Source organism: Pogonomyrmex barbatus, unplaced genomic scaffold (genome assembly GCF_055798465.1).
Source record: "Pogonomyrmex barbatus isolate J1 unplaced genomic scaffold, ASM5579846v1 scaffold14, whole genome shotgun sequence".
NCBI classification, from domain to species: Eukaryota; Metazoa; Arthropoda; class Insecta; order Hymenoptera; family Formicidae; genus Pogonomyrmex; species Pogonomyrmex barbatus.
In genome coordinates this window covers 4,310,862-4,338,414 of record NW_028297110.1, presented here as the reverse complement: position 1 = coordinate 4,338,414, position 27,553 = coordinate 4,310,862, and the positions used below count along the sequence as shown (strand labels likewise).

General features: G+C 35.6%; 1 protein-coding gene across 5 annotated transcripts in view; it reads left to right on the top strand.

Annotated features, from left to right (window-relative positions):
• The window catches only part of LOC105424479 (dipeptidyl peptidase 4 omega), a 301,174-nt gene that overhangs the window by 163,411 nt on the left and 110,210 nt on the right, over nucleotides 1-27,553 (top strand). For all 5 annotated transcript variants that reach the window (XM_089073120.1, XM_089073119.1, XM_089073115.1 and 2 more), the window contains one exon: nucleotides 25,372-25,591. In XM_089073120.1, the coding sequence (XP_088929246.1) occupies nucleotides 25,372-25,591 (220 nt within the window). The remainder of the gene's footprint in view (nucleotides 1-25,371; nucleotides 25,592-27,553) is intronic.

The window sequence follows — 27,553 nt, the reverse complement described above, 5'->3', positions numbered from 1 at the left end:
TTTTATTATATTTATTATATATAAATTGAAAATATATATATTAAAAATTTGAAGATTTACTTGATATATATTACAAATCCTTAATTTTTTAAATATATATCGCGCATCATTATTAACATTGCTAAATGAAAAATTTACTTCCCATAATTGAAATGATTTATATTACAGATTACTTTTCATTTATTCTTATTTTGTTTCTTTACAACAATGTGACATAAATTTGTCTTACACAACAATTTAGATTTAGTGTAAAATAATCGCTCGTACTTTAAAATTACCGTGCGTGTTCCGTATGTTTGTTAAAATGCGTCGTGTGTCAAAAAATTAACGGCATCGTTAAATTAGCATTAAACTGAAGTTAAATTGAATGAATTCAATCATGATTTTTTACGAGATACTGAATTATCCTCCAAATATCGATGTCGCATCTCGGCCGGCGATTTATCGTCTCACCAACGACCCTGGCTTCCCATTACTCGCCGATCCTGACCGCGGTTTTCATCCGTGAAAAATAGCCGGCGAATGACGTTAAACGGCTAACATATTACGAGGCTAACCGCCGCGGGCGGTCGCTTCGGCCGTATCGCCCCGAGAAGCGTCGCTCCTCAATTAAATTCCCCCGGGAGAATTAAATCACGCGCGAGAGGATAGCGGCACTTCTACAACCGATGGGGGAGGGGGAGGGGGGAAGCTCTCCTCTCGGCGAGATGGCAGACAGGTGGCAAAATCGGGGCAGGAGAGAGAAGGAAATGGCAGGCAGTTGTGGGGAAGGTGCTCTGAAAATGATTTAATTAAATCGATATTAAAGGAGGCCGTCGTCATGATCCGCTCGAGAGTCGAGAATTACCCTCGGATGCGCGCCCGTAAGCCACGATATTATGCAAAATGATGCAAAACGATTTCGTAATCCTCTCACGGTCGCGATGCCGCCTCCTCTCCTCGCTCCGACGAAGTAGTAAAAGTGCGTGTCGTGTCGGCCGTTTTACTGCCGCCTCGTTGCCACTTCGGCGTCATTTAGGTGGGAGTCTCAAGGAGGAAAGTGTTCGTGAACTTATGATGACGCCGGCACTTACGAATGTCTAGTCTTAATTTAAAATTGTTATTTTAATAGATAAGGAAAATAAAGGAGATCATCAACGTGTGCGGCATTTTTAAGTTAAAGCGTTAAAGAAGAATTATGCAGAGAATATAATTGAATTTTAGAATCATTTTTAAATTTTATATTTGTTTTATATTGTCACAAAATATCTTGAGTTTATTTTTTTTTTAATTTACTACATTTTGAGCAAAATATCTCGTTATTCAATCACAAAGTTTGTCGGGAATTTCTTACTATTGTCGTTCTGCATATTTTTCCACGTATATCATCTTTTTTTTTTAAATATCAGGTTTTTTAATTAAACTCTAAGTTAAGTGTTTCCTTTTTATTGCACTCATACCCGTGCCTCGTCTTCCGTTATGGCGTCAAATTTCGTTAGCCTGGAGCGTGTCTAATAACTCAAGACAATTCTGGGGAGCTCTATCTCGGTGGTTTAAACGAGAAATTAAGCCTCTCGAACGTGCGGACGGAACTTCGGTCGGAACGAGCGTGCATTTTAATGGGCTTTCGCACGGTTATAAAGTCTCTTTTTATGGGCCCGTCGGGGGTCACGCTCTTCGAAATTCACCGTTGGAGATTTGTTGCCCGACTCGACTCGAACGAGCTTTTGTTTGCACGCGAAAAGCTCTCCGCGCGTCGACGAGAGCACGCATCGCTCGTTGTTCCTCTGCAAATCACAATCCCGTCGGTTTAAGTTCGAGTTGGTTTGCCCGGTGTGTAACTCCATCGCAACAATGAAGCCGATACTGGTGCTGCAGCAGCGCTACGTCATTCATTGTTTCTTTAGAACTGCATCGGAGACCGTGTGCGTGATAGTTGGATAGGATTTCGATCCGCGAAGGAATAATAGATGACACCAATTCACATTTGACAAAAATATTTTGTCACGCAAATCAATGATAGATAACTGACAATGGTCACTGAAGTTTCGAAATGGATTATAAATAATAAAAAATTAAAAGTTTTATAATGTTTTATTGTATCATTTTAACTATATATAAAATGATGTATATATATATATATATATATATATATATATATATATATATTATTTATTTAAGATTTAAGGAAATCTTTTTATATAATCCGTTTGGGAAAGTTGTTAATTGTTTTAACGTTTTCTATTTTTGCCCTTTTTTTTACTCGTAAACCGGGCAAATCTGAAAGAGAATACATTGTGAATAAAATAAAAGAATTTATTATTAATATTGTCAAGGATTTTATTATAAATTTTCTTTTATTTTACAAACATTTATACAATTTGTATTCTATGGAATTGACAAAACAGAAATTGTCTATGTGTTGTGGATATACAAAAATGTATAATATATGAAAAATAACATTTTATAAATCAAAATTTTTTACGCGGAAACATGGACTATGACAAAATCTAGTTACACGAAAAATTCGAAGCACAGCGCAATTTCGTTGAAAATTGTGGAAATACAGCGGGCTTCTGTATACATATATATGATGTCTGGTGACCAAGTTGACGTGGCACATGTGATGGATCGCGTTATAATCTATGGTATAAAAGAGAAAATTGTTGAGTCGTTTCATCTAGAGCTTTCTCTTCTTTTTTCATTGATGCCTGCTTCTTTTGAGAGATAATACTATTTTTTTTAATCTGAGCTGACTGTTTTATGTATTGTTGTATTATAGAAAAATACTTGTGCTAGAGAGAGAAAGCTTGATTAATCAGAATTATATATTTTTTTGACATTTACCAAAGCTTAAAATTTTCATTTTTTAAAGTAAAAGAGTCACGTATTTGAAATAAATGTCATTGTTTTTTAAGCTTAATTATTTTGATTATTTTTGAACTTTATATCAAAGTAAAGAAAATAACAAAAGTACGCAGTAAATTGCGCATGCGAGACGCAGCTTCGTGAAATTCTCAAACTATTATTCTAATGTATGCAGTAAGAAAAATACATGAGTTTATTAAATTTTAGCAAAATACAAAAAGATTGTCGTAAATAATAACGTTATTTTCCTCTTTCTCGTAGCGTTATTACTTACTGTCGTTGAACTAAATACACGGAGACCAAGTTTCTTTCTATTTGAAACAATGTTTTTATTTACAAGAAAAGTAATCTAGGCGATGTTTATATCGATGTTGATGCTACATCAAAAAGTTTATTTGTCATCTCTCGATAGGAAGTTCCTATCTTATCATCGTTCATCCTCCCCTACATAAAACTCCGTTCTCTTACTTTCCAAACATTTAAGGATCTGTACTATGAGACTCCAATAACGGAGGTAAAAACAAGTCGCGGAGGTCAGCGCGTCAGAAGTTACAGGCGCACTGGGAGAAGTCGTGGGTCGGATTTTCCATTGCGCCGCTAGTAACTTTTCTCATACTCGGCTGCATAAACGCTCGCGAACATTTATGGGGTAATGTTTGCCAGACAGTGAGGTTCAAAGTTCAAAGAGCGGCCTGGAAGTTTGATGAAACTGGAAGAAATCCCTCTCGCATGTTAAGCAGGCGCTCTTAGTTCGAATGGCATTTACTTTAGAAGAGGTACTTGCCGAAGTACGTGCCGACGATTGATTTGCGAGTATGTAACGACGGATGCCGGCAACTTCTGCGATATGCAAAATTTAGATATTGGCTTCTTTTTCATGCCCTAATCTGTGGAAAAAAGGAAATACGTTTTGTCGAAATTTTAAAATATTTTTTATAGCATATCTATGTTAGAGGATATTTGATTAATTAAATTGTGTAATAAATATAATTAGAATAATTACGAATAATTACAGAAATTGCGAATTGAATTTTTACAATTGTTTTATTTAATAATAATTTGATTAAGATATTTTAAAATATAATTTTATATAAGGGGAAATATTTTTTTATATTTATTAAAGTTATAATTAATCATTTTTACTTGCAAATGATAATTGCGTTGATTGACAATATTATTAAGACAAATGCTTTTTTACGAAACAAGTTACTCACTTTTGTCATACTATAAATATAACATAAATATAAACGTGTCGGTATGTAATTACTGACAGATACTATTTTATTCTTTTTATATCTAGAATAGATATTTTATATCTATTATGGTAGTGTCTAATAATAAATTAAAAATATTGAAATTGAAATAAAAGCTTGCTATTCAATATTTGTTTTGATAAAGAGGACCACTTTGCAGTTTGCCAAGTCCGCATTTGTTTTGGTCAGAAATCAGAAACCTTTGTTAATTTGCACTTAAAAAAGGAGTGGTTTTTTCGAAGCTTGTTCCGCGTCGCTATTGCTTTTTAATTCTAGAATATATAATTAACCATCTGTTTCTAATTTTTTTAACAACAACGGAGAAGCATTCTTGAGAAAAAATTATAGTAATGAGTTGAAGCGAATTATATGCGAATTTAAAAATACAGAATTTATCTTTTATGCTTTTAAAATTTTATTTCAAGGGAACGCTCTTAAAAGAATATAAAATTATGGTCCGAGAAAAAATTCTAATAAAGTTTTTATAGATGATTAATTTTTCTTGCACAATCATTTGTGTAAATAATTATTTATTATATATTCGAGAATTATTTGTTGCTGACAGTTACAATTTCTACACTTTTTTCAAATATATATATTGTTTTAGTGAGAAATACTCAATATACTATTCAGTCGATCGTACTTTCTGTAATTTTATAGTTTTCTTCAATATTCTTTCTGCTTTCATTATTGTCATTACTTTGCGACGTCCATGTCAGATTAATGTTGCAAATGAGAAACACTTTTGAGAGATGTTTCCGCTTTGTATCGGCAGCTCGAGATATTGCGAGGGTAACTCAACATCGCCGCTAGTTAAATTGCCTCGGCAATTACTCTTCTTATACGAGACGCGTTTCTGTCCTTCTTGCTGCTTCTACCGGTGGATCCAATTTTCCATCTTGTAACAAGTAAAAGGCTTTCGCTCGTAATAAGATGCATAAACCTCGTTGTGGGTCAAGTCAACATTTTGTAACTGACCCGAAAATGCCACGAGAGATAGGGCCGATACAAGATTCGTCAAAGAATTTGTACCGTTGAATCGTTGGATTTTTGCTAACTAGCGATTTAAAGCATTGCTTTGTCGTAAATTAATTTATTCTTATTATAAGCATATTTATTTATTTATTTATTTATTTAAACGAATTTTATTGTTTCAAATCATTTTTTTAAAAATTTTGTTAAACATTTGAAAAAAAATATACGTTCGAATTGAATTTCTCTATGATTAATAATTTGTGAAAACACATCGAGGCTATAATTATTTATTTAGGTGCAATAAATGTTTTACGCGACTTCTTCTTTTGATTTTTCTTCTTTTGATTTGACAAGAATTGATTTTCTAATTATAATACGATTTCTAAAACGTAGGAATTGACTTAGCAATAAGTGTGGTTATTAAATTATTGCTTTAATTATTGCTTTAATTATTGCGCCATTGCTTACTCAAGATCCTTTTGTTGTCATTCGTGTGCCAATGCTCGAGCGACCTGTTCGATCCGCTCTGCTTGTTTTGCGAAACGCAATCATTTCCTGTGAATAATTAGTGCTTATCGGCTGGCACTGTCGATTAATTCCGCGATTAACGTTTCGTGAGCATACAAAGCGACGCGATACGTTTAGTGAAACGTGTATTTGGCACGATTTATTTATTTGAAATGAGAACGAAACAGAACGCAGGGAATGAAAAATCATACATCGCTGTTTGATCACGGATGATGATTGTCTTTTTTTTTTTTTTTTTTTTTTTTTTAATAATATTGCTATTACGAATACTTCTTTCATTAGCGCTTAAAATTTGTCGCGGAATGTAATTCGTATGTTGCTTATTTCCGAAAGCTGATAGTGACATGCGAATCGCTATACCCAATTTACGTAACGTGAATTATCGATCGTTTAGTAATATTTCGTGTATTTCGCGGAATTGCGCATCGGGAGGTTTAACATCAGGGGTGCCGTGTAAAATGCCGTGCGATCGAGTAATTAGTGCTCGCGTTACGGTCATTAACCCTGTTTTCGCGAATGTTCTGTTTTGTGAGTACGACAAAGAAATCTGAGAACGGAAAGGGGCCTGGAAGGCATGGCGGATCAGCCATGAGCTGAATTAATTTATCACTTTATTTATTATTTGTAGAATCAGCTGCATATAATTATTTGAATATTTTTGGGAATATTTTATTGTTAAATTGCTATAATTTAAATGTATTTGTATTTTACTGATCAACACAATGTTATGATTCTACATTTTGTGCATTGTATCGCTAAGTGATAATTGTTTTAATTTATAAATGGGATAATGGATCCATATAATTTGTATATAAGATATATTAATGTTGTATATATTTTGTTGTGCATTGGGAATTAAATAAAAATGATACGAATGAATATGACATTTCATAGATCCTTTATCTCAAAATGAATAAGCCATAACAAATTAGAGATAATATAAAATATGCATTTAATTTAATTTTCTTTATGATGTTTACATTTCATTGATGATGAGGATCAAAACGAGATGGTTATTTGTATTGGTTATTGTATTCTATATATCTATATGAAAATAAAAATAAAATGTCTGTAGACAAATAGAGAAATATAGTTATTATTTAGATATTTTTCTCTTCTCAAATTCCACGTTTGATTTTTTCATATTTTTTCAAGGTTAAATATTGTGTAAAGATTTTTTTCCGATACATGTATTTACAAGCGTATGTAAAAAAATACGCCAATGATTAATAACAGGTATTTTTTTACAACCTTAATTATATTCGAATCTGTTATATTTTATTCATTCAATTTTTTTATAATTCTTATTCTAATATTAATTCTAGTATTAATTTCTAGTATTAATTTAAACAAAGTAAAATGAGATCTAATAATATTTTTATATCAAGATTTTCGATTCTATTTAATTTTCGAGACGCGTTATTGAAGTACATTGTAAACAGTTGGGACATTCTGTAATAAGGACATAAAAAAAACTTTTAGTAATTTTTATGCATTGAAATATGAGCCCATTATACATCCCATAGATAAATATAATTTTTTACCAAGTTTTTAAAACTATATTTTAATTCCGACGTGCAGATTATATATTCGACTAAATATGCAGTGCGTTGAAGTTCTCATTTAGTGGCTCCTAAAAAGTTTGCATAGCAGATTTTAACGTTTAACATTCTACGTAGCTTAGCTCAAGTTATTCCAGGAGATATAACTCCAGCACATAATTTTATATGAATGTATATTCATATCTACTGAAAATGTACAGAGCATGAGACAAAAAGATGTTCAACCGTGAAATAATTTCACATATCTGATTAAATTAATTCGAAAAAAGTACTTTTGTACTCATGATAAATGTTTCTATTTCGAAATGGAGAGTAAGAATAAGAATCCTATTTTTTAATATACGTAATGTTTTAATATATGTAATCAATATATATGTTTTTTTGAATGATGTAATATTTTTAAATTTAAACTTTTGAATCGACTTTTGAAAAAAATTTGAATTTAAGATCCTTATTGCTTGCCAGAGTAATTATAATCGTAATTACAATAATGAAAAATTATATTAGCGGCATGCAAAGAACTTTCAAACATAAAATTTATAAGAAGTTTATACATAGTTTTATACATGCTTATTTGAATTCGCAAATGGCATTCGCATGTGGCCGTACAATCACCTCGTATTATCGGAGCTTTGATCTAGTCACAATCGCGTAGGCGGTAGAAGCACGAATTGCGATGTCGGACTTTCATACGTTATTGTTATATCTTTCATACTCTAACGTCTAATATTGCGAATTTCGATTTCCAGTTCCGCGCTGCTCGCGTGCCTCTCAACTCTCTCTGAAACTTATGAGTACTCTTGGCATTTCGTATCATACAGTAAGATTTTCAATATATGAAGCTTTTAATCCAATATTTCCAGCACGATGTTCCATGGTGGCGCGCATGAAGCCACACGGAAAGGGGAGATTGCCGCTATACTCGCTCATCTTTGCTGATTATGAACACCATATACACTTTTTACGGGGCACGGGAAATTGGACCTTTCCTGTCGTAGATTAAACGCGGTTGATCTTTCAACTCCCCTATTCGATGGGTATCATTTTACTCAAGTTATCTCAAAGCTCCGAGCGCATGTTAATCTGTAAAAGCTGAAAGCTTAGGAGAGCTCTTTCGTTTTATCCCTGTTTCCCCTCAAATTTGTTGAAGGTAGTCAATTAAAATTTTAACTTACATGATTCTTGCATCAGGCCGTTCGTCTCGGTTCTGTTTAGAACGCGAAGATGTGTAAACTTTACAATGCATACTTAATTCCGCAAAACTTTGCGAGTCACGTTTATCTTTTTTACATTCTTTTGCTTCGAAATTTCCCTGAAACGCGTTGCGGTATTCGTTAGGTTATTCTTCTAATCTACTTTATCTTATCCCATATGATTTTCCCAGTGATGTGGGTTAAAGCGAAAAGAATAGGTTTAATGCTGGATCGCGTATACCTTCCCGGGAGGAAAATTGTCCTCATACTTTCATCCTCATACTTTCGTTTATTACAAGGCGGGTCGGAAGGCCGCAAATCATATTTAATACGACGGTGATAAAATCGTTTATATTCGGCTCCTTTGTTCAGCTCTTGGATATTTAGTATAATTAAAATCCGCTTTTATTCCATGTTGTATAATGTGCGAACGTTAAAAATTGACGCGAAATTTACGTTGCCATAAATTAAAAACACCTCGATATTATGTGCCAGATTAATGCTTCAACTATGTTGATTTTATCGCGAAAGCGGGAAGTCGGTATAAATAATAATTAAAAACTTGCCGATAAGAAGGGATATTGTTGCAAAAAGTGAAAATTTAAAAGAGCTAGTTGATTATTATAAATTACACTTTATTTACTTAAAACTAAAAGTCGGGTATTTATACGTATAGTATATTCATTGTTGTAATTTTTTTGTTTTATTAATTTTTAATGTTTCAAAACACATGTCTATTATAATCGTATAAAATTGTCAGGGTGAGAAATGCGTGCGATAATCAAACAAAGAAGGAAAAGTCGCGTTGCGTCGCAAATTCTCTCGCGAAAGAAAGATGAACGAAATGAGATTATCTTGTGATCCAATTGCTATGAATTCTCATTACGACCAAACGGATCCCGAGACCATTCGTTGGCTCGTAACGAAACCTCGATACCGCTTCCTGTGTCTGATTTGCACCACACACCCTCCCGCATAGTAGATTAGGCGTACAATTAGCCGAGTGCCACTCTAATAAGGATTTGTATTGTGTGTACTACGGCAAACCGAAGTGTGCTATTTACCGGCGAACAAGTGGACACGCGATATATGGCGCTCTGGCAATCGCGATTAGGATTGCGAGAACTCGGAAAGCAGATTGTCACGCCGGTCGACATTTGTATGCAGCTCGCTACATAACTTTCGATCGCAAATTACAAGAGGTTCGTATAGGAGCCGGAAATAGAATCGCGAATGAACTTCAGAATTAGAAACAAGTACATGTAATAAAGTAGTAAAAACATAGTGACGTATGATAGTAGATCAAGACGATAATTAATTCTGAAACAATTTAAAATTATTAAATTAATTTTGTCAAATCTTTATCTGTCCGTCTCGCTTTTCTTTTTCTTGAAAATACATTTTTCTTTTATGTGCAACTTTGCTTTTATCAGAATATAAATTTATATTATTTCACAATTTAATGCAATTTAAATCTTGAATTATTTCTAAATTTTCATTAAGGATAATAAAAATTTAGGCAAACCTATGAATTATTCTATATGACAGGTAATTTCCGGATGTTTCCATATTTATTTTTGTTTAAATTTTTATATTTTTTTTTAAATTTAATATACAAGTATGAACGCTATGTCTTTTAACTGTCAATGACAAGTACGCATTGCACGCAGCGCGAGCAGCACAAACTCATAACGTTTGATGTTGCATCGTGTCACATGCAGTCTGTAAACTTTCTGACACAGAGCAGCACGAACAAACTACCAAAGAGATTAGAAGTTTGTCGTGTACTTGCGCGCCTCTAGGAATACGTGAGATATTCAGTCAAAGACTAATGAGGAGAATGCTTGCCGCGTGGAGATAACTTTGCGACTAATAGACTAAACTATATTAAAATAAACTTTATTTAAAATTACATATTTAGTAAGTAATCTTGTATATTTTGTATTGTATAATAAAGAGATGCTCATAAAATTAAGAAAAAAAAAATAATAAGACGAAGTATGAAATGATTATTTGTACTTTTACAATTTTTTAAAAAATTATTTTTCAGTAAATTAATTCGATAATTTTAAAATAGAATAGTCGAAAATTATTTTATTATATTTGCGAACAAAAAACTTTGATAAGAAAAATATAGGAATTTGGGAATTGTATTTCCTTTTATAAACGAGAGAAAATTCTATATCGACGTAGCGTTCCTGATTTTGTGAGAAAAACTTTTAGGTGTAGTGTGTCGATAAAATTTGATCGGAAAAGAGTAAATGACTGTACGTTATCGATAAGAAAAAAGTATTTTGACACAGAAGAAAAAAAGAGAGAAGAGAGATTGAAGAAAAAGAAAAAAAATAAAATTTTTGAAGAATGAGAGTAACAAAAATTTTCAAATAACGTAAAGATCATATCGCGATCTTCATTGCACGATGAAGTAATTAACAAATTTAAAAGAAAATAATTCTCTGAGACATGAATATTTTTCAATGTGTTTGTACATCAAGAAAAGGGTAGTCGATTTATTTTTATTGATTGACTTTTGGAGTTTGCTATTTTTATCTCGAATAATATCACGAAAGAGAAAATTACATCTTGATCTCCTTTAAAGAATTAATTCAAACTGATAGTCAAATCCGACATAAATATGAAATTGAATAATTTAATACCCGTCAAATTATAAGTACACTGATATATATATTTCTTCGTGAAGCTTAAGAACTATAAAAAATTTTAACGACGGTTTGAGAAGCATGTTACCCAGCACAATACAAAAATCAATACTTTATAAATATGAAAACATGCGATGTTGTTTGCGCGCATTATTATTTCCTTGCGCTTTTAAACATTTATGAGCAAAATACATTTTTGCTTTTTCGATTGCTTTTCCAATTAGCAGAAATTATCGAGATAAATTATTTATATTGCTTGAACTGTTTTTATGTAACGATTAATTTAGCTCTTTTTGCATAACTAATTTGTTTTATTCATATCAGATGTCAGAATTATATCTATTCTTTCCTTCGTTTCTCGATTTAATTTTCTTTCTCGATCTCCTCCTTTGAAGTACCCTTGAAATTTAAATCTATATCGTTCTCGACGTTTCAATTCATCATTTATCTTGCATATTGCTCCGCCGGAATAGAGCATTACTCCATGGCGATAATCCTTATATAGCAGCAGCACGCTACTGCAACGGGTTAATATCACGGTAGATATGTTATCTTTATTGATCATCAATTACGTCGGCAGCGTCTTTAGCGGGCCAAGGAGCGGCGCAATTAGATAATACCTTATCCCATTCGTTATCTTCCTCTCCGTGCAATGGCTTTTAATTCGTCCGAGTGGCCTAAGAATACGATAGCGGATTTATCGGATCGCTCATGACCCACCCCCGTGAAAGAGGAAAAGGCAACCTCCGTGGATAATATCGCGAAAGTGCAGGGTACTCTTTCACGGCGGTTCAGAAATTGGATACCGCCACGCCAGCGTTTCAAATAACAGTGAGCGCATATACGCTGCGACTCCATTGAATTTTGGGGTAGATCCAAATTGGATCTCACGTATTTAGCGTCGCTAGCCGACACCGAATACAAGCGTCTCAGGAACGGACAGCGTTCGCTCATGGAGTTCCAAACTTGGAAACGTTTCATTTAATTCCGAAAATACGTAATCAATTGATTTTAGAGCACCGTTATAATTTTATTAATTACATTTTATTATTAAGATCTTGTTTTTTATCAGCCAAGATATTAATCTTTTATGGTAAAAAACAAATTTTATGGTGATGATGTGTAATTGTAAGATGTTTTCTCGAGGAGAAATTTATGCATAAAATTTAAGCAATACCGAAAGATGATCGTTCTGTGACTTGTAGACTTAATTACTTTATTACTTACGAAAAGTACTTATGAGCGTCGGGAAATATATTAATTTCGGGCTCCGAAAGTCCGTTATCCGCTACTGACGAACCCGCTGGCATGCACCTGTACTCGTTTAATGACGGCACATTTGCCGGAAGTATCTGCAGCTACGGTAATGGCGGATACAAATGACGACTTGGTTGTTTTCCCGGTGCAGCCTCGTTTTCTCGATCCAGGCCACTCTCGACGACGGCTTTTCGCTCGGTAATTTCTACTGGAAATACAACTAATTCGACTAGTTATGCCGATTGTAATATTCCAACTGCCCAACTGTAGATTGTTAACTTTATCAACGGGGAAGTAAAGCGACTCGGTATGGCGAACTTAATTAAATTACTATTTGCGTGATTGACTTTCGCTGTGCACTGATTGTAATATGTTATACTGTCATTAATATGTTATACTGTAATTTTTTTATTTAATCGCAATACCTGAATGTTGATGTAATTCTTGATATATTATTTGGAATTTTTTTATAATTTTATTTCAAATTTGTAAAAAACTCTCGGGAGTAATTGAAAAATTAGAATACGAGTAATATAAAAGATTTTTAAGCGAACACAATATCTCGAAGATATAAAAAACGCGAGGGGAAAATGTCTTCAATCTTCTGCACGGTTGATTCAATTTTGTCGTTCGCGATTCACGACGGGACGAAAATGAAACTGCACAGGAAAAGCCACTGCTCGTTCGTTTATCCGTGTTTCGTTTGGATAAGCTTTGACAAGACTTTCTCTCTTGCCTTTCGTTACTCTTCGCCTTTCAGTAGAACGCTTCACTTTAGGTCGCGCTAGATTCCCGTGGCGTACGCAAAGGGCAATTGCATAACAACTCCCGCTGATTAATAGACCATTACGTAATGATAGTACGGATGACGGACAAACTTTGCTAAACTCGCCCTTAATCAACGAGATTACTCCAGATGGAACTTGCAAACGCGTCAAGTGCGCGAACATTTCAAAATTAATTACTTTTCAAATTTCTTTTATCTTATATTGACAATTTCATGTTTATTAAAATATTCTTCATGTTTATTAAAATTTTTTTATCATTATTTTTATAATATTTTTTTAAAATATGTATTTGAGACTTGATGAAAATCGCAAACGCGCAAGTTTTGGTGATTTTGGTGATAAAATCAATTTTGTTTGGCGCATGCAACGATGGAGAACCTCAGGGTTTCACCACCCTGTAAATTTTACTTTGGATTTCGCGTTTTTATCCGCGCGGAACAATGCGCTGTATACGCGGAAAATTACTCCCGTCGCCGGCGTCGTTTGGTGACTCGTCCGATTCGGTGCTTTCTGGGCCACAATCAGTTTCCTGTCAGTACGCAGCATCACGTACGTATTCGCAGTGCACGCGTGTATGTGCCCGGGCATACGTAGCGCATGTCGATCGCGTTGTTTTGGCGACCCGCTCCGGGAGATTCTCCCGTTTCCTCCGTGTATATTTCGTTACGGAATTATAGCGTCTGTCAGGCACACTAAATTACTTCCCCGCGACTCAGCCCTAAAGTATATAAGCCTTATTTCGCTCGTGGTTCTCCGACACGATCTCAGCAGTTCGATCGGTAATTGAATGTCGCCGTGGGACTGGAAATACGAAGTCAAGCGTCACAAACATCTGTTCATAAATCACTCTTCTCGACTTCCCTGTGTCGATACTTTATGATGTCTTTTTATTGCTGATTAACGCTTTTATCATTTCTTTATCGCTTCCGTCAATTGTATTCGATAAACTCAAAATTGAATCAAGATGAAATACGCAATGGAACTACGAGGGATGACAGCGATGTATTAACGATTTTATACTAAAATCAGATCTTATCGTATGTAATGACGAATTGTACTTTAAATTTTGTCAAATAATAATTTTATAGAGATGTAATAAATATATTTTTTTAAAGTTACGTAAGGTATGGTTATCTACAATTGAATTCTGTTGCAAGGTCTTCAGTGGTATCCTGATATTTTTGAAAATATTGGATTGATGTGCTGTGACGTATGCGGTATAAAATTTTTATTATCTTGAAGAAAGCGCATATATGTGCGTGCCGCTGTTTAGTTTTCCTTTGGCCTAAGGCGACAAAAAATCTATGTGGTTTGCTCTGGCCTGCTTCCAGTTGCGCACGTTTTATCATGAAAACAGAAATAAAACCATTTGGTTTACCATTTTGGTTTAAAAACGGGCTTAAGATATTGTTGTAAATATACAAATATTTTTAAAAAGCTATTTAAAATAAATCCACGAAAATAAATGGACTTGGGTTCATCTATATGTAAAAGATGATAACATTGCGAATATTCTCGGCCGAGCCATACGAGAGAGGCTGATTAAAAAATAATATTTCGTCATACTTACTTAATTTGATAGGATTATTTATTTTTATTACTTTTAATTTGAAAAATATTCAGATTCTGTTCTTGAAATTACTCATTACTCATTTGGTATCACCGTATAGGATGGTATATATTACAATATTACAATTTACGATTATTGAAGCATTATACGAGCCGTGTTACAATATTTGTGATTAATGCAATGAATAACCAATAATCCAGGTCACAGATTGATACAAATGCAGGAAATAAATCAACATTGCTCGAAACGCGCTTTTCTCGCCCCATAAGCTCAGAACCCCATTAAACATTAATTGAGCGCGTAATCCGCCTCGGTAAAAAAGCGAGTTACATCGGACAGCTATGTAAATTAGCTCGTATATCTCGCCGCTCTCATCGATTTCCGGGGAGGACGTACCGATAGAGAACCGGCCGGATTTATCGGGATTTAGCCGGGACTATAGTGTCCACGGGGGAATATTCCCGTCCGGTCGACTTACCGCGGGGAAAGACGGTGTGGCAGACGCGAGGTTTAACGCGCACTTATTTACCGGTAATGGCGGTCCAATTAACCCGGATTACGCGCTCTTCTTTCGCAGCGCGGCCCGCCGTTTATCAAAATAAGACGGTCGTAACGCCGACGAATTCTACTTACGTCTCACCTTCACGGAATCCCATTTGTAACTCCCCTTTCGCCCGCCTGTTCCTCTCCGGAGTTTTATTCGCGCGCGAGCCTCATTCGCGCTGAGATGCAACGACAAATTATCCTGTCGCTCCACGACGGCACTTCCGCCTGGAAATCCCTGTCGAGTCTGGTTCTTAATGCACCGCCGCGAGACCGACGGGAATAGCAATAACTGTCAAAGACAGGGACCTCGAGCTCGTGAACTTCCTTTGCCCGAGCAAGTAATCTTGTTGTAAAGCTTCGATTTATTATTGATTGCGTTACGAAACTCGTAAGCCGTATTATAAATCTAATTTCTTTAACTTGAAAGAATTACTTTGTAATTTCTGAGCCGCACAAGTAGTGCAAAGTAAACAGAGAGGGACGAGAGGGATAACAATGTTTATCTTTTAATATTAAATAATTCATATATTTAATTTTTTTCTACATGAATGTTGATCTGATATAAATGCCTGCGAAGATTTTCATAAACTTTTTTCTAATTTTTCTATTTTTCTAATTTTTCTAATTTTTCTAATATTTCTATTAGAGAGATTAATAAATATAGAAAATAGGAATTTTAAATCTGCCGTTTGTAAATTTTATTTTATAATATGTTATATATAAAATATGTTTATGTAGAATGTAATTGTTTATACTGTTTTAATTCACATTGTAAATATGATGATGATTTTTTTAATATTAATCTTTATGAAAAATTTTACGTCGGTTAAGGTTACATTAAACTAATATTGTCTTTATTATTTATTATTAAGATTGCTTTGATTAATTTTTATGATTGATTTTTATGATAAATCTTTTATGCATGAAAAAGAGGAAATTAGTTACACTCGATAAACTGTGGTTTTTAATTTGGTAATATTTTCTGCAGTGTTTCCTACCTTTATCGTACGTTGTATGTTCACTTGTAACATTTTATGTTGTCGTTTTACGAAACCTCTTTTTATTTACCTTTCGCGAAACGTATCACGTAACAAATTTAAAGAACAAACTACAACTTTTTAGCTTGTGTGTTACAAATCATCAAAATTCTCGTTTTTCCTGAATGAATGCTTCGAAAACTTCACAATCAGATAGATACATCTCACGTTGTAGATTCTTTCTTTTATTTCAAGCAAAAATAAAGAGTTGGTCCGAGAACAGAGACGCGAGATCTCCGCGTTGAAGCTTACGTAGAGAAGTTATTGACTCGTTTCGCACAACGGCAGATCTCTTGAAAAAGATAAAATTAGATTTGTTCGTGTCTTAAGCTTCTTAACGCGTAACGGGTAAATTTTAAAGAAATATCTCCGAGTGCTCAAAATCTTATACTTTATTTCGTGGCTCTCGCGGAGACCGCTTAAGAATTAAGCTTATCCAGATAACGACGAAATCTATTTTTCCTCTTTTCAAACTTGGATTAACAAGTAAGCACATAATAATTTAATCTTGCGAGATTAATCCCTTACCGAATTATTAGAGAAAACTTTATTATTTAAAAATTTCATTCTAGGAAAAGATAAAAAAAGTAAATAAGTAATATTATTGCAATATTTTATTTAACTTTTATTAGACGCAATGTGTGGTGATGATTTAAAAATTGATGATTTAAAAAAATTATGCGACTAATAATATATTTAAGCATACGTTATGCAATGCGCGTGTGTAAAGAGGACACACAATGCGCCGCAAATTGCATATTATCGTGAAAACATGTTTTGAGCATGACAGATTCTCGCTCGACATGTAAAGCGATGCGGAAATTACTTTTCTCGGAACAAGTTGACACTCACGAGTGACTTGAATGTCTCGCGCGCGGTTTGCCACTTAACCCTCCCCCCCCCAATCCCTTAACGCGAAAGTTAGCTGTGCGTGCACGCGAAGTTCGAAGAGCCCTCCCGTCGATAAACGCGTTCGCCGCGACTTGAATGCAACTCGTATGGCAACTTTACGCCGCGCAAGCACACACCGTAAATATGTCTGTTACACGATCGGTGCGAACCGTGCATTTTTTGAAGAGAAACTGTCCTTCCGTCGGCTCGTAAAACGCTCAAGTGCCATTCGGCACTTGTAAGTCTCATTAAACTTCTCGCGAGGTAAATGAGCGATTTGAGTGTCATAAAAAAGTTGCAAGTTTCGGCGTTAGTAAAGTGAGTTTCTGCGAAAAGGGGGATAAGAAAGTGGGGAAGAAAATCGCGAGAACGATAGAAAAAGTAGTTAAAAAAGGAACAGATGGTGGAACAAAGTAGAACAATATTTCTTTCTCGCGTTGTAAAACATAGTTTTAGTCTTGTCATGTTACAACAAGAAGAATAAGAAACGATAGCGATAAAGTTAATAATTAAAAATTGGGAGTAGACTTAAATGATCAAAGATACAGAGTAGGATAAGCAACGTCGTGAACGGAAAAATGATAAAAGGAGGGGAATTCTTTAGCGCGTTGGATCGGAATAAACAAGTTTGAGAATAAAGACGTTAGATAAAAATAGCTCCTAGCTTATAGAGGAAAGAAAGTGAGAAGAAAGCCGGAAGAAGAGAGACAGAGAGAGTAAAAGACCGCCGTCAAAGATCCCGCAGGGTGGGTTCGATTATTCGTGAAAGCCACGAGGGATAGGGCGAGGGGTAGGTAAAGCGGTCAAGATACGTCGGCGATCTGACTTCCGTCATAGCGACGAGGTTATTTTCACCGTTTGCAATGTCGAAACGCGATAAATTATCCCGCTTGGCTTCACCGCTTAGTCGAAGGCCGAGTCTTACGTATCGGCGAAAGCAACCGGGAAGAACGACGCAAGGGGACAAAGTAACTTAACTCCGTGAGTCACAGTCATGCAGCGGTCTACCATTCGCCTCGCGGCGATATATATCCGCGTTTTGAGAAACGTAACCGTGCGTCGACACCGGGCATCGGATGGTTATATCGGATAAGCGGATAAATTTCTTTTTGCCGCTTTTTGCCTCTCGAAACTCCCTACATCCCGTAGTCATGGGATGTGAGGCGCGCTCCGGATAGAGTAGGTACACAAGCGATCCAGTTAACGCATCTCTCCGGGGGGAAAAATTTTCTAGAATATTTACGAGTTGTGCGCGCGAGAGATGGCTGTTGGCGAGAGAGACGAGCTGGTTAATGTAATTGAACGGCCAAGTGGACGATACGTCGCGGAAATTAAGTTAGCCGGGTGTTAAGCGCGCGCGCGCGCGCGCGCGCGATGGCTACTTTTATTCCCGGACGCGGAATCAGCGATTGCGCGCGTATCGCGCTCGTAAGTGCGTGAATCCTAATCTGATGGCGTTTCTCCGTTCCCGTTGACTTGTCAATTATAACTTTTTTTTTTTTCCTAGCGTTTACACGGTTCCTTGAAACGAGCTCAAGCTGCCAGGTTTAGCGCGGGATGTATATGTATCACGGAAATGCGAACTAAAATATTTCGCGCCACGTACCATCTCCTTAGATTTCCCCGTAGAATTTGAGTAACGAAGGGGGAACGGGTTTTTTGTTTGAAGTTGAAAATACAAAAGAGTCGCTTTTACTCGCGTTACGACAACGTGACGGACGGACGACGAAATATGGCAAAAATTAAACGCGTCTCATAAATTAAGTGATTACGTGAAAATATTGTTTCCGCGCGATAAATTACGTACGTATATGAGAGATGACAATCATATTGAAATGCATGGTTCGCACGGCGTAATCAATGTATGAGATATTAACGATATATCTCCTAAATTTTGTGCGCGGCATAGCTTATTCCAGTGAATAGGATTCAATGAGATTTATTGTCATTTGCCGGATATCGTTGACGGGCGACGTGCGATTGCAGCAAATACCTTAATTTCCGAGGCACGGGGATATATCTACGCAAATTATCATTCCGAATATTCGGAATTGCATTGTATATTTATGCAGACTGTGACTGAGGTTCCCATTATATTGAGAGAATTTTGCTTTCATGGCGTACCTAAGCCTTGTAATACACGTGATTTTGAATAGATTTCCTATAATAATTGTAAGTAGTGAAGAATCGACAATACACATAGGGAATTTTAGAAAAAGAACATTGTAATTTATTTAATTTCGAAAATTTTTGATTTATTTAATTTAAATAAAATTTCTTGCTTTTATTTTTATATTTATTAATATTTTATTATCAATATTTTTTGAATAATTAATTTTTTGTGAATAATAACAACTGTCTCTTGTAATTTATTTAAATTATGTAAAAATAATTTACAAAGTGAGATGAAATATTAAATTAACTTCCATCATGATTTACTATGCATTTAATAATGATAAATTATTAATAAATTAATTGAATGTTTAACTGATGTTTAATAATAAGTTAATTGAATATTTTTGTACAATGGTTTTGTACAATTTTTATTATTTTCTTGTTGCGAGTTGCAAACAATTATAAAAATAAAATTAGCTTTTTGGAATTAAAATTAAAAATTCTTCAAATTTTACTTTAGTTTCAAACTGATAGCTGCATAGACCAGATTCAATATCTCGATGCAACCGTGCATCAATTTGTGTTGTCGGTTGGTCTTCCCGGTGAAGATAGAGAAGGCTGCATCATACATCAGAGAAATGCATCAGCGTGTTGTGATACGCGTGCCTTTTTTCACCGCGAGCAATTTCGATCGAGGTCCGCGGTACTTGGACTCGATTTTGAGCGACGCAGACGAGATGCTCTCGATAACAATACGCCACGTTGACGGTTCAGTTACAAATTATGGATCCTCAAAACGCGATGCTGTACTTGGCGTCTCGCCAGGTCGGTTTCCATCACGCCTGCTAAATTTTTTAGGTCCTTTTGCTTGCTCGTCGATCACCAACGTGGCTCACGCAACGACCGCGAAAATCAATATTCTCGAGATAAAGTATGAGCGTGATTCCGCAGCGCCACGTGCCCCGTCATACACGTCCGAAGACAGTAAATTCTACAGTAGTGCTCACACACTGCGAAAGAGAAAAATATTTGTGACTGATCACGTACTACTTATCATTAATGAATTATGGCTATATAATATCCATGAGTGATATATAATACCTTATAAACATAATTTCTTAGATCTTACAATAATATATCTTATTATTATAACAAACAATTACAGAAAACATTCTGCTGTTCTAAGGAAAGAAGACTTTCTCTAAAATAATTGTTATATTTTTATATAACAATTGAATTCCACTTTTTTAAATAGCAAGCAGTTATCGTTTTTAGTTGCAAGATGAAAATAATATTTTGTTTATTATATTAGCGATGATATTAATTTATATTACATATTTGGCGACTTAAGGCAATGCGCCCTAATATTCTTGCATTACGTTATAATAATTTATTTAGTTTTATTGATATAAAAAATTATGATCAGATTTGTATCTGTCTTTTAATTTTGGATATTAACATTTCTAAATTGAACAATTTTTTGCAATTGTTTGATGAAAGAAAAAATGCTTCGGAGTTATCTTGGTAACGAAGTTGTGGATCTTCAACTTGAGAAACACTGTTTCACAGAATGTGCACCGACTTGGCAAAACGAAAAATTCGCCTCCACTTAAACTAGTTTACGACCTCCATTGCTGATATTGCGGCAGGATTGTGCCAAAGGTAGCGTGGAAATGTAAAAAGCGGATATTGAAAACGCTGAGTTTCAAGATCAGTTTTACATAACATTTTTCGTATAAATCTCAGTATCGACATTTTTTTTATTTATGAATTCGCTGTTATCGCTATTATAATGACATTGAAAGCTCACAGCTTCCGTTATTATTAAGTGTGTCAAAGTGTGTCCGGTAAAAATCACGGGTTTTCGGAATTAAACATCGACGAGCGTGGTTTTCAGCAAACAACCAGTCTCCTGTTTACTCTCGCCATTACCGAAGAAGTTAAAATTCGGCTAAATCGCGTGTAAGTTAGCTCGAATTCCAATGTTGCCAAGGATCTTAACGCGGTAAATGAGATTTAGAGAGGAATACACACGAGAATGCTAATCACGATTCAAGAAACGCGATTCAAGAAAGCTACTCCGAAAGAGTCTCTTAACTGGCGATTTGACTTCTCGAAGGAACGGAGCATACAAGGGAAACAAGGACAGCGCGGCCCCTTAAGGGGTGAGGGAAGGGGTTTTCTCTGGAGATCACGCTCGTGGAAGTAAGAGCGAACGCGTTTGATATTGTGGTACTTAGCACGTAATACCATTACCAGTAGCGCAGTTTAAACTGCATTCAGACGACGAAATCGCGACGACGAATGCGGACGCAGAGAGACGATAATCGACAGAAAGGCGATTACGATTTTTTTTTTTTTTATAGGACCGAGCGTGCGTCTGATAACAACGGCGAGTAGCTGTAGAAGCCGAGTTAATTAGCACCCGGCGTTGCTGGTGAAGATTCATTTTAATGATAATGAATGCGGCGCGGAACGTGCGCGGATGCTGATTAAAAAGAATCGCGGATTCGCGATTCACGAGAAATAATTCCACGCGCGGTTTTCTTAATGGTGAATCTATTTCGACAAGAGATGTTTTCTAAGAGGAAAGCGTGGAATTAATACTCTGTTACACGCAAATGGCAGGAAGAGGTTTATCATAAAAAAATAGAAGCTTTCGAAAACTTCTTTGTAGAATATTGCAAGTACATAATGGGACGAACAATTTCTGACAAAGAGTCTTTGATCAACTAACGGAAATATAGTTTATGATATCTAAATGTAAATATAAAAATATTATCTTCATCAAATAAAATATAATTAAAAATTATTACTTACAAAGTTAGAAATAGTTAAAAAATTATAGGAAAAGTTTTGCTCAATTATTTTCTGAAAAACATTGAATTTGTGAAAAAGTTTCTATTTTTTGCTGTTTCAGCTTGCTTAATTAATCTTTTACGATACGATTAAAATTTTATTTGGTAGTCCATATCAACGATTAAAATTTCACAGTGATAGTCCATATCGATGATTGGTGAGCGGTAATCGATAGTAACACAGGATATAATCTTAAAACTGGACAAACCGCAACTCGATGTCATAAATCACACCGCGTAGCGCGGTTATCAATTAATTATTCTCTATCTAGCGATTCAAAGGCATGTCCAAAGGTAAACCGTGGGAATTCACCTGGCGGCACCTGTAAAACGTTGCATTGTAAGAACGTTATCGGAAAATCGAATGCTTCTTTCGTATAATAGCGCTTGTAGAGTCGTCGTCGGCAAGTACCCGGCCGCACAACTTCACCTACATGCACACATGCATGCGCAAATAACAGCAATCGGTATCGAGAAATCGCTCGTTGCGCGGAGATATATTAGAAATTTTACGAGCGCGACTAGAAATGCCGCGTAGCTATAGACTGTGATATTTATTGTGTCCTATTATTGCTGCTTTCGCACACGATTCTATAGAGGTAGAGTAGTTGCCGGTTGTATACCGTACAGGACGGACACCCCCGGCCGAAATATCCCTGGCATTTTTCATGCCATTTATGGCATTATTTCCGTGGGGAGTTAAGTGCCGCATCATCTTTGTCAATATAATTTTTCTATCGCATTCTGTTCTCTATCATACGTCTCTCTCTGTCTTTCTCTCTCTCTCTCTCTCTCTCTCTCTCGCCCTCTGTATAACATGTAAATCCACATTGTTCATGATTATCTAATAATTATCTAACATAGAGACTTTTATATAAATATTTTTTTATTTATATTTACATATATTTCATTATGTTTATTATATTTTTTATATTTATTATATTTTTTTTATTTGTAGAATTAATTTTAACTTGATAATTGATGATTGCTAGTTTTTATTCTTTAATTAAAGTTCACTTAAAATTTAAGCGTAGCAATCGGGGAATTTATTTCCCATCAATTTTCAATCTTTGTTGAAATTCAACGTGCGTTCCATATGATTCGTTTTCGTTGAGGTTTCATCACGTCGTTTCCGACGGGTTCTTGTCGAACGGGGAAGCCGCGTTTCATCGACGCATAATAAATGGAAAGTCCGCGTTCTTTAACGCGACAGTGAGTTAAACGCCGAACCGTAAATCGTTTCCCCACTCTGTATAGGAAAAGCGTATCCGGTGCCGTCAAGGCGCTTGCTCATAAATCACGCCATGCGCACTTGCGAAAGCTTGAAATCGAGAAAAATAAAAAAAAAAAAGAAAAATATCAGACGAAGGAAAAATCGCTTGGTCCATCGTTGCGCATTTGCCGATATTGACCATATGAAAGGTATAATATTTCGAAGACGCGTACGTATTCATCTAGATTAATAGTGAAATATTATATATTTCCAATGTAATTTCACGTTGCCATTATATTACAAATACGATCTATTTCACCGCCAGCATTTTATTTTGCTTTGTATATAATTTATAATAATAATAATTAGAACTGGAAATACACGATACGCGATACTTTCTTCATAAAAAGTTTCAGGCGTCTCATATTTGATTATTGGGGCATTGATTAGCTTGCGATTATTAATTTTTTCCAACAATTGCGGACTCACTCCCGTCGTCGACGGACTTGGGATAGATAAAGCTCCATCGCAACGTCGACGCCTTGACTCGTTTGGCTGCCCGCGCTGATCACATTTAATTTTGATAAAGAAGATTTATAAATATGGGATTGCGCGCGTTGCCGATTGGTGCCACCGATTGGTGCCGTTTCGCCGACTACGGCGGCGACGGCGACGACGGCGCCAGCTTTTATTTTTCGGGAAATACGAAATCCAATTCTCGATAAGACCGGCTTACGTGGAGACTGCCCCCCGCCCCTCTCTTTTTCATTCTCTTCTAGTCTATTTCTCATATCGCGATCGCGGTAAAGCCGTATCTCTCGCCCGCCGCGCTCGGGAATGTCATTCCGGAGGAGCGACGATGGCTTTTCTCTCCCCCCCCCCCCCCGAATATACGGGATTCTAACCGGCATATTTGACACGTGCCACTTAACGCGGATCATTTACACGCGATTATGAGATGCGAATTATCATTAGTCATTTCAGAACTGGATCGATTTCAAGATTGGGTTTTATATCCATCTTTTGAAAATCTCGCAAGGGTCGAATTCTTGTCGCACTCTTCGAATTTTTTTATGCTCGCGCAATTCGAATTATTTGTTATAAGATTTTATAATTAACATGTCTTTTCATTCAACACGTTCATTGGCACATGCAGATATGCGAAAAAAAAAAAAAGGAATAGAATTTTTAACGAGTTGAGTATAAATGTTCGGAAGGAATAAAATCAATATGATAGAGAACATTTTATTTTCACGCGTATTACATGCAAGCTGGAATTTGTGTGAATGGACTTGACCTGTTATCAATATTGAAATATTTTAATTATTTCGATTACAGACATTGCAAGCGCACATACAGTCGCAGGGAATATATATTTCGACGATATTACAAAACTTTTCTAAAATGTACTTCATTTCCCAGTGATGCAACGTATGCAACATTTTAATTAAAATGTTGGACAAACAAATGTTGATATAAATCAAACAGTCCAACATAGTCGGAGTGAAATATATATAATTGGAGTGAAATATATTCGAACATTTTCCAGATGCGCTTATATAATGGCCGTGAATAAAATAGTTAAGTAGTTAATAAATATTATAGTAGTTAACAAATATATGAATATATATAATATATTCATATGTACGGTTGATAAATCTAAATATTTATAATATGAATTCTGGCAATTTGCTAAATAGCAAATGATTATGATATTATTTTTAATTTATATGCTTGATGTTAATTATTTAAGTACGTGATTATTTATCAATTATCCGAATCTATTATAAAATTTTATTTAATTCACGCTGCAAGTAGAATGAAATAAAAATCTTGCTCAAAGATCTTTCATTGATTATATAATAATTTATAATTTTTTCACGTGTTTGAAGATAAAAATATGTGTATCAATTATGAAAATAAAAGATATCGCAATGATTATAGCAGATTGTATACCAGTTCATCCAAATTAAGTTACGTTCCAATTCCAAATATCAATTTCCAAATCAAATACCAAATTTATTTTCTATCACATATCATATTGGCGTATTTAACGGTTTGGATCCTTATGTTTGCAGGACCTCATGACGAAGAACAAGCAGCGATACCGGTGGCGTTTGCTGGCCTGCAGCATCGTCATTATAATTGTGCTGGCTCTGGTGATCGCGGCGGCGATCCTCTTGACCGGCAGTCCGAATTCCACCGCGTCCAAAAGGAACGGCGCACCCGGCATTTCCCTGGAGGAGTGGCTCTCCGGTTCGTTATCCCCCAAGAGCTTCAACGGCACGTGGATCAGCGGTAAGTACCGACTGCGTCACTGTTCGTTCGCACGACGTAAATTATCCTCGTGCGTATCTTCGAGAAAAAAAAACTGCCGAAGAGAGGAGACGAGCAGACGAGAATAAAGCGCCGTCAATTTTATTTTTCACAAATCCAGTTTCGGGGATAAGCTCTCCTTTGACATTTCCACGGCTTTTAATTAGCCTATTACTCAAATTATGGATTGCGAAATGCGTAGGTAACGTGCGTGGTTTACATTGGTTGCGCAAAGGAAGCTCATTTAACGGACGTTGCGTGTTACTCCTGTAGGCGGATTCATTTCCTACGTGGAATGAAGTTTACATCGGAAAAATGCAGATTAAACGTCAAACTGCGAAATGAAATTGTATAAACGTAGAAACGGGAGGCATAAATCGCCCATTTTTTAATCCACAGAAACAATACGCATTAGTTTTTACGGATTATTTATGGCATAACAATTTTTAACATCACATATTAAATGGATGGTTTTAGCGCTGCGAATAATGAAATATTTCTGTGATTGATTCTCTCTTGTTGTTCGATAAAAATAAAAGGGGATTACCAAGAGTTTGATTCCACTATTCGATCCTACGTTTTAGATAATATACATTTTTACAGAGGAGGAATTTAATGCAGTCTGCAATTTGTATGCAATTTGCTTTTTTGAATTAATAATAATATTAATGACAACGTTTTCTAATTAACGAGTGATAACTTGACGATGTAAAAATATGAAATGAGATCGCTGAAATGAGATTCCAACGACATTAAAACTCGTTTGTCGATATGTTAATGTCCGTGTCATTGTTCGCGTTTGTTTCGCGCAAAATCTTTCTCCGAGCGCCGCCCCAGTAGAACGTTTTTGTGCTCGTCCTGTTTCGACATGCGTGCAATTTTCCGGTTTTGCCGTGCGATAAAATTATCATATATCATAAATCTCGCGTGAGACAAAAGTCGCTCGGGTCTTTCCGCGGCAACGGGAACGTCAAATTATATCACGTCAAATTATATCACGAACGTATGTCAGGCCGTCGGATTTTCTCTTCTCCCCGCTCCCCGCTCGCGTTCCCGCGAGTCGTATTATGTAACATCAAAAGAGGATAATAAATGATTCACGCGACGCGGGAGTGCGCAAAAGCGGATACACCCGTGTTCGACGAATATTTATATCGCCCCCTTTTTTTTTTTTTTCACGCGCGCGATGAATGACGCGCGACCGCTGAGGCATGAAGTTCAAACTAATTTTATATTTGAGGTGGCGCTGGCCATTCTACTTCATTCGCGGATTCATTTGTCTTTGTTACGGCACAGCCGCCGACACCGCTGTCGGCCTATAAATCCTTTCGTCAGGTCGGGAACAAAAGACGGGTTTTAATGGATTTACGCGCGCGGCCAGTATCTTCCCACTATCGCTTAATTCTTTTTGCTCGAAAACGTCACAAATCCCGCAAGCGCCACGTTAACAGCCCTCTTCGCGGACGCGCAAATAATTCCGACCGGCATGAAAATCCGGCGAGGATTTTCCAGCGGGAGAGATCGAAATTAAACGCCCGAAATTGTCGCATTTTTACTTGAACTCGCTTCGACGCTGAAAACAGCCCATGGAATATTAGGTCATTCATTAAGAAAGTCCCGTTTTTTCTCATTTTTCGTGGTATATTAGGTTTTTATGGGTTCCAGAACCCATAGATCCATTAGAATGCTATAGCGTTTTATTAGAAGACATAATGTATGATTTTTTGCTGAAATTAGGTAATTCTACATATATATCACGTTTAGGCATCTGATATCGTTACAGCAGGTTTTTGTTCGTCCTACTTTTGATTATTATATATTATTTTTTTATAAAACATTTTTCTTTTGTTAAAAAATTTTTATTTTAATATTTGTAATACTAATAATCTGTAAAACATTTTTTGAGCTAGATGAATTTTATTATATAAAATATTAAACAAATAA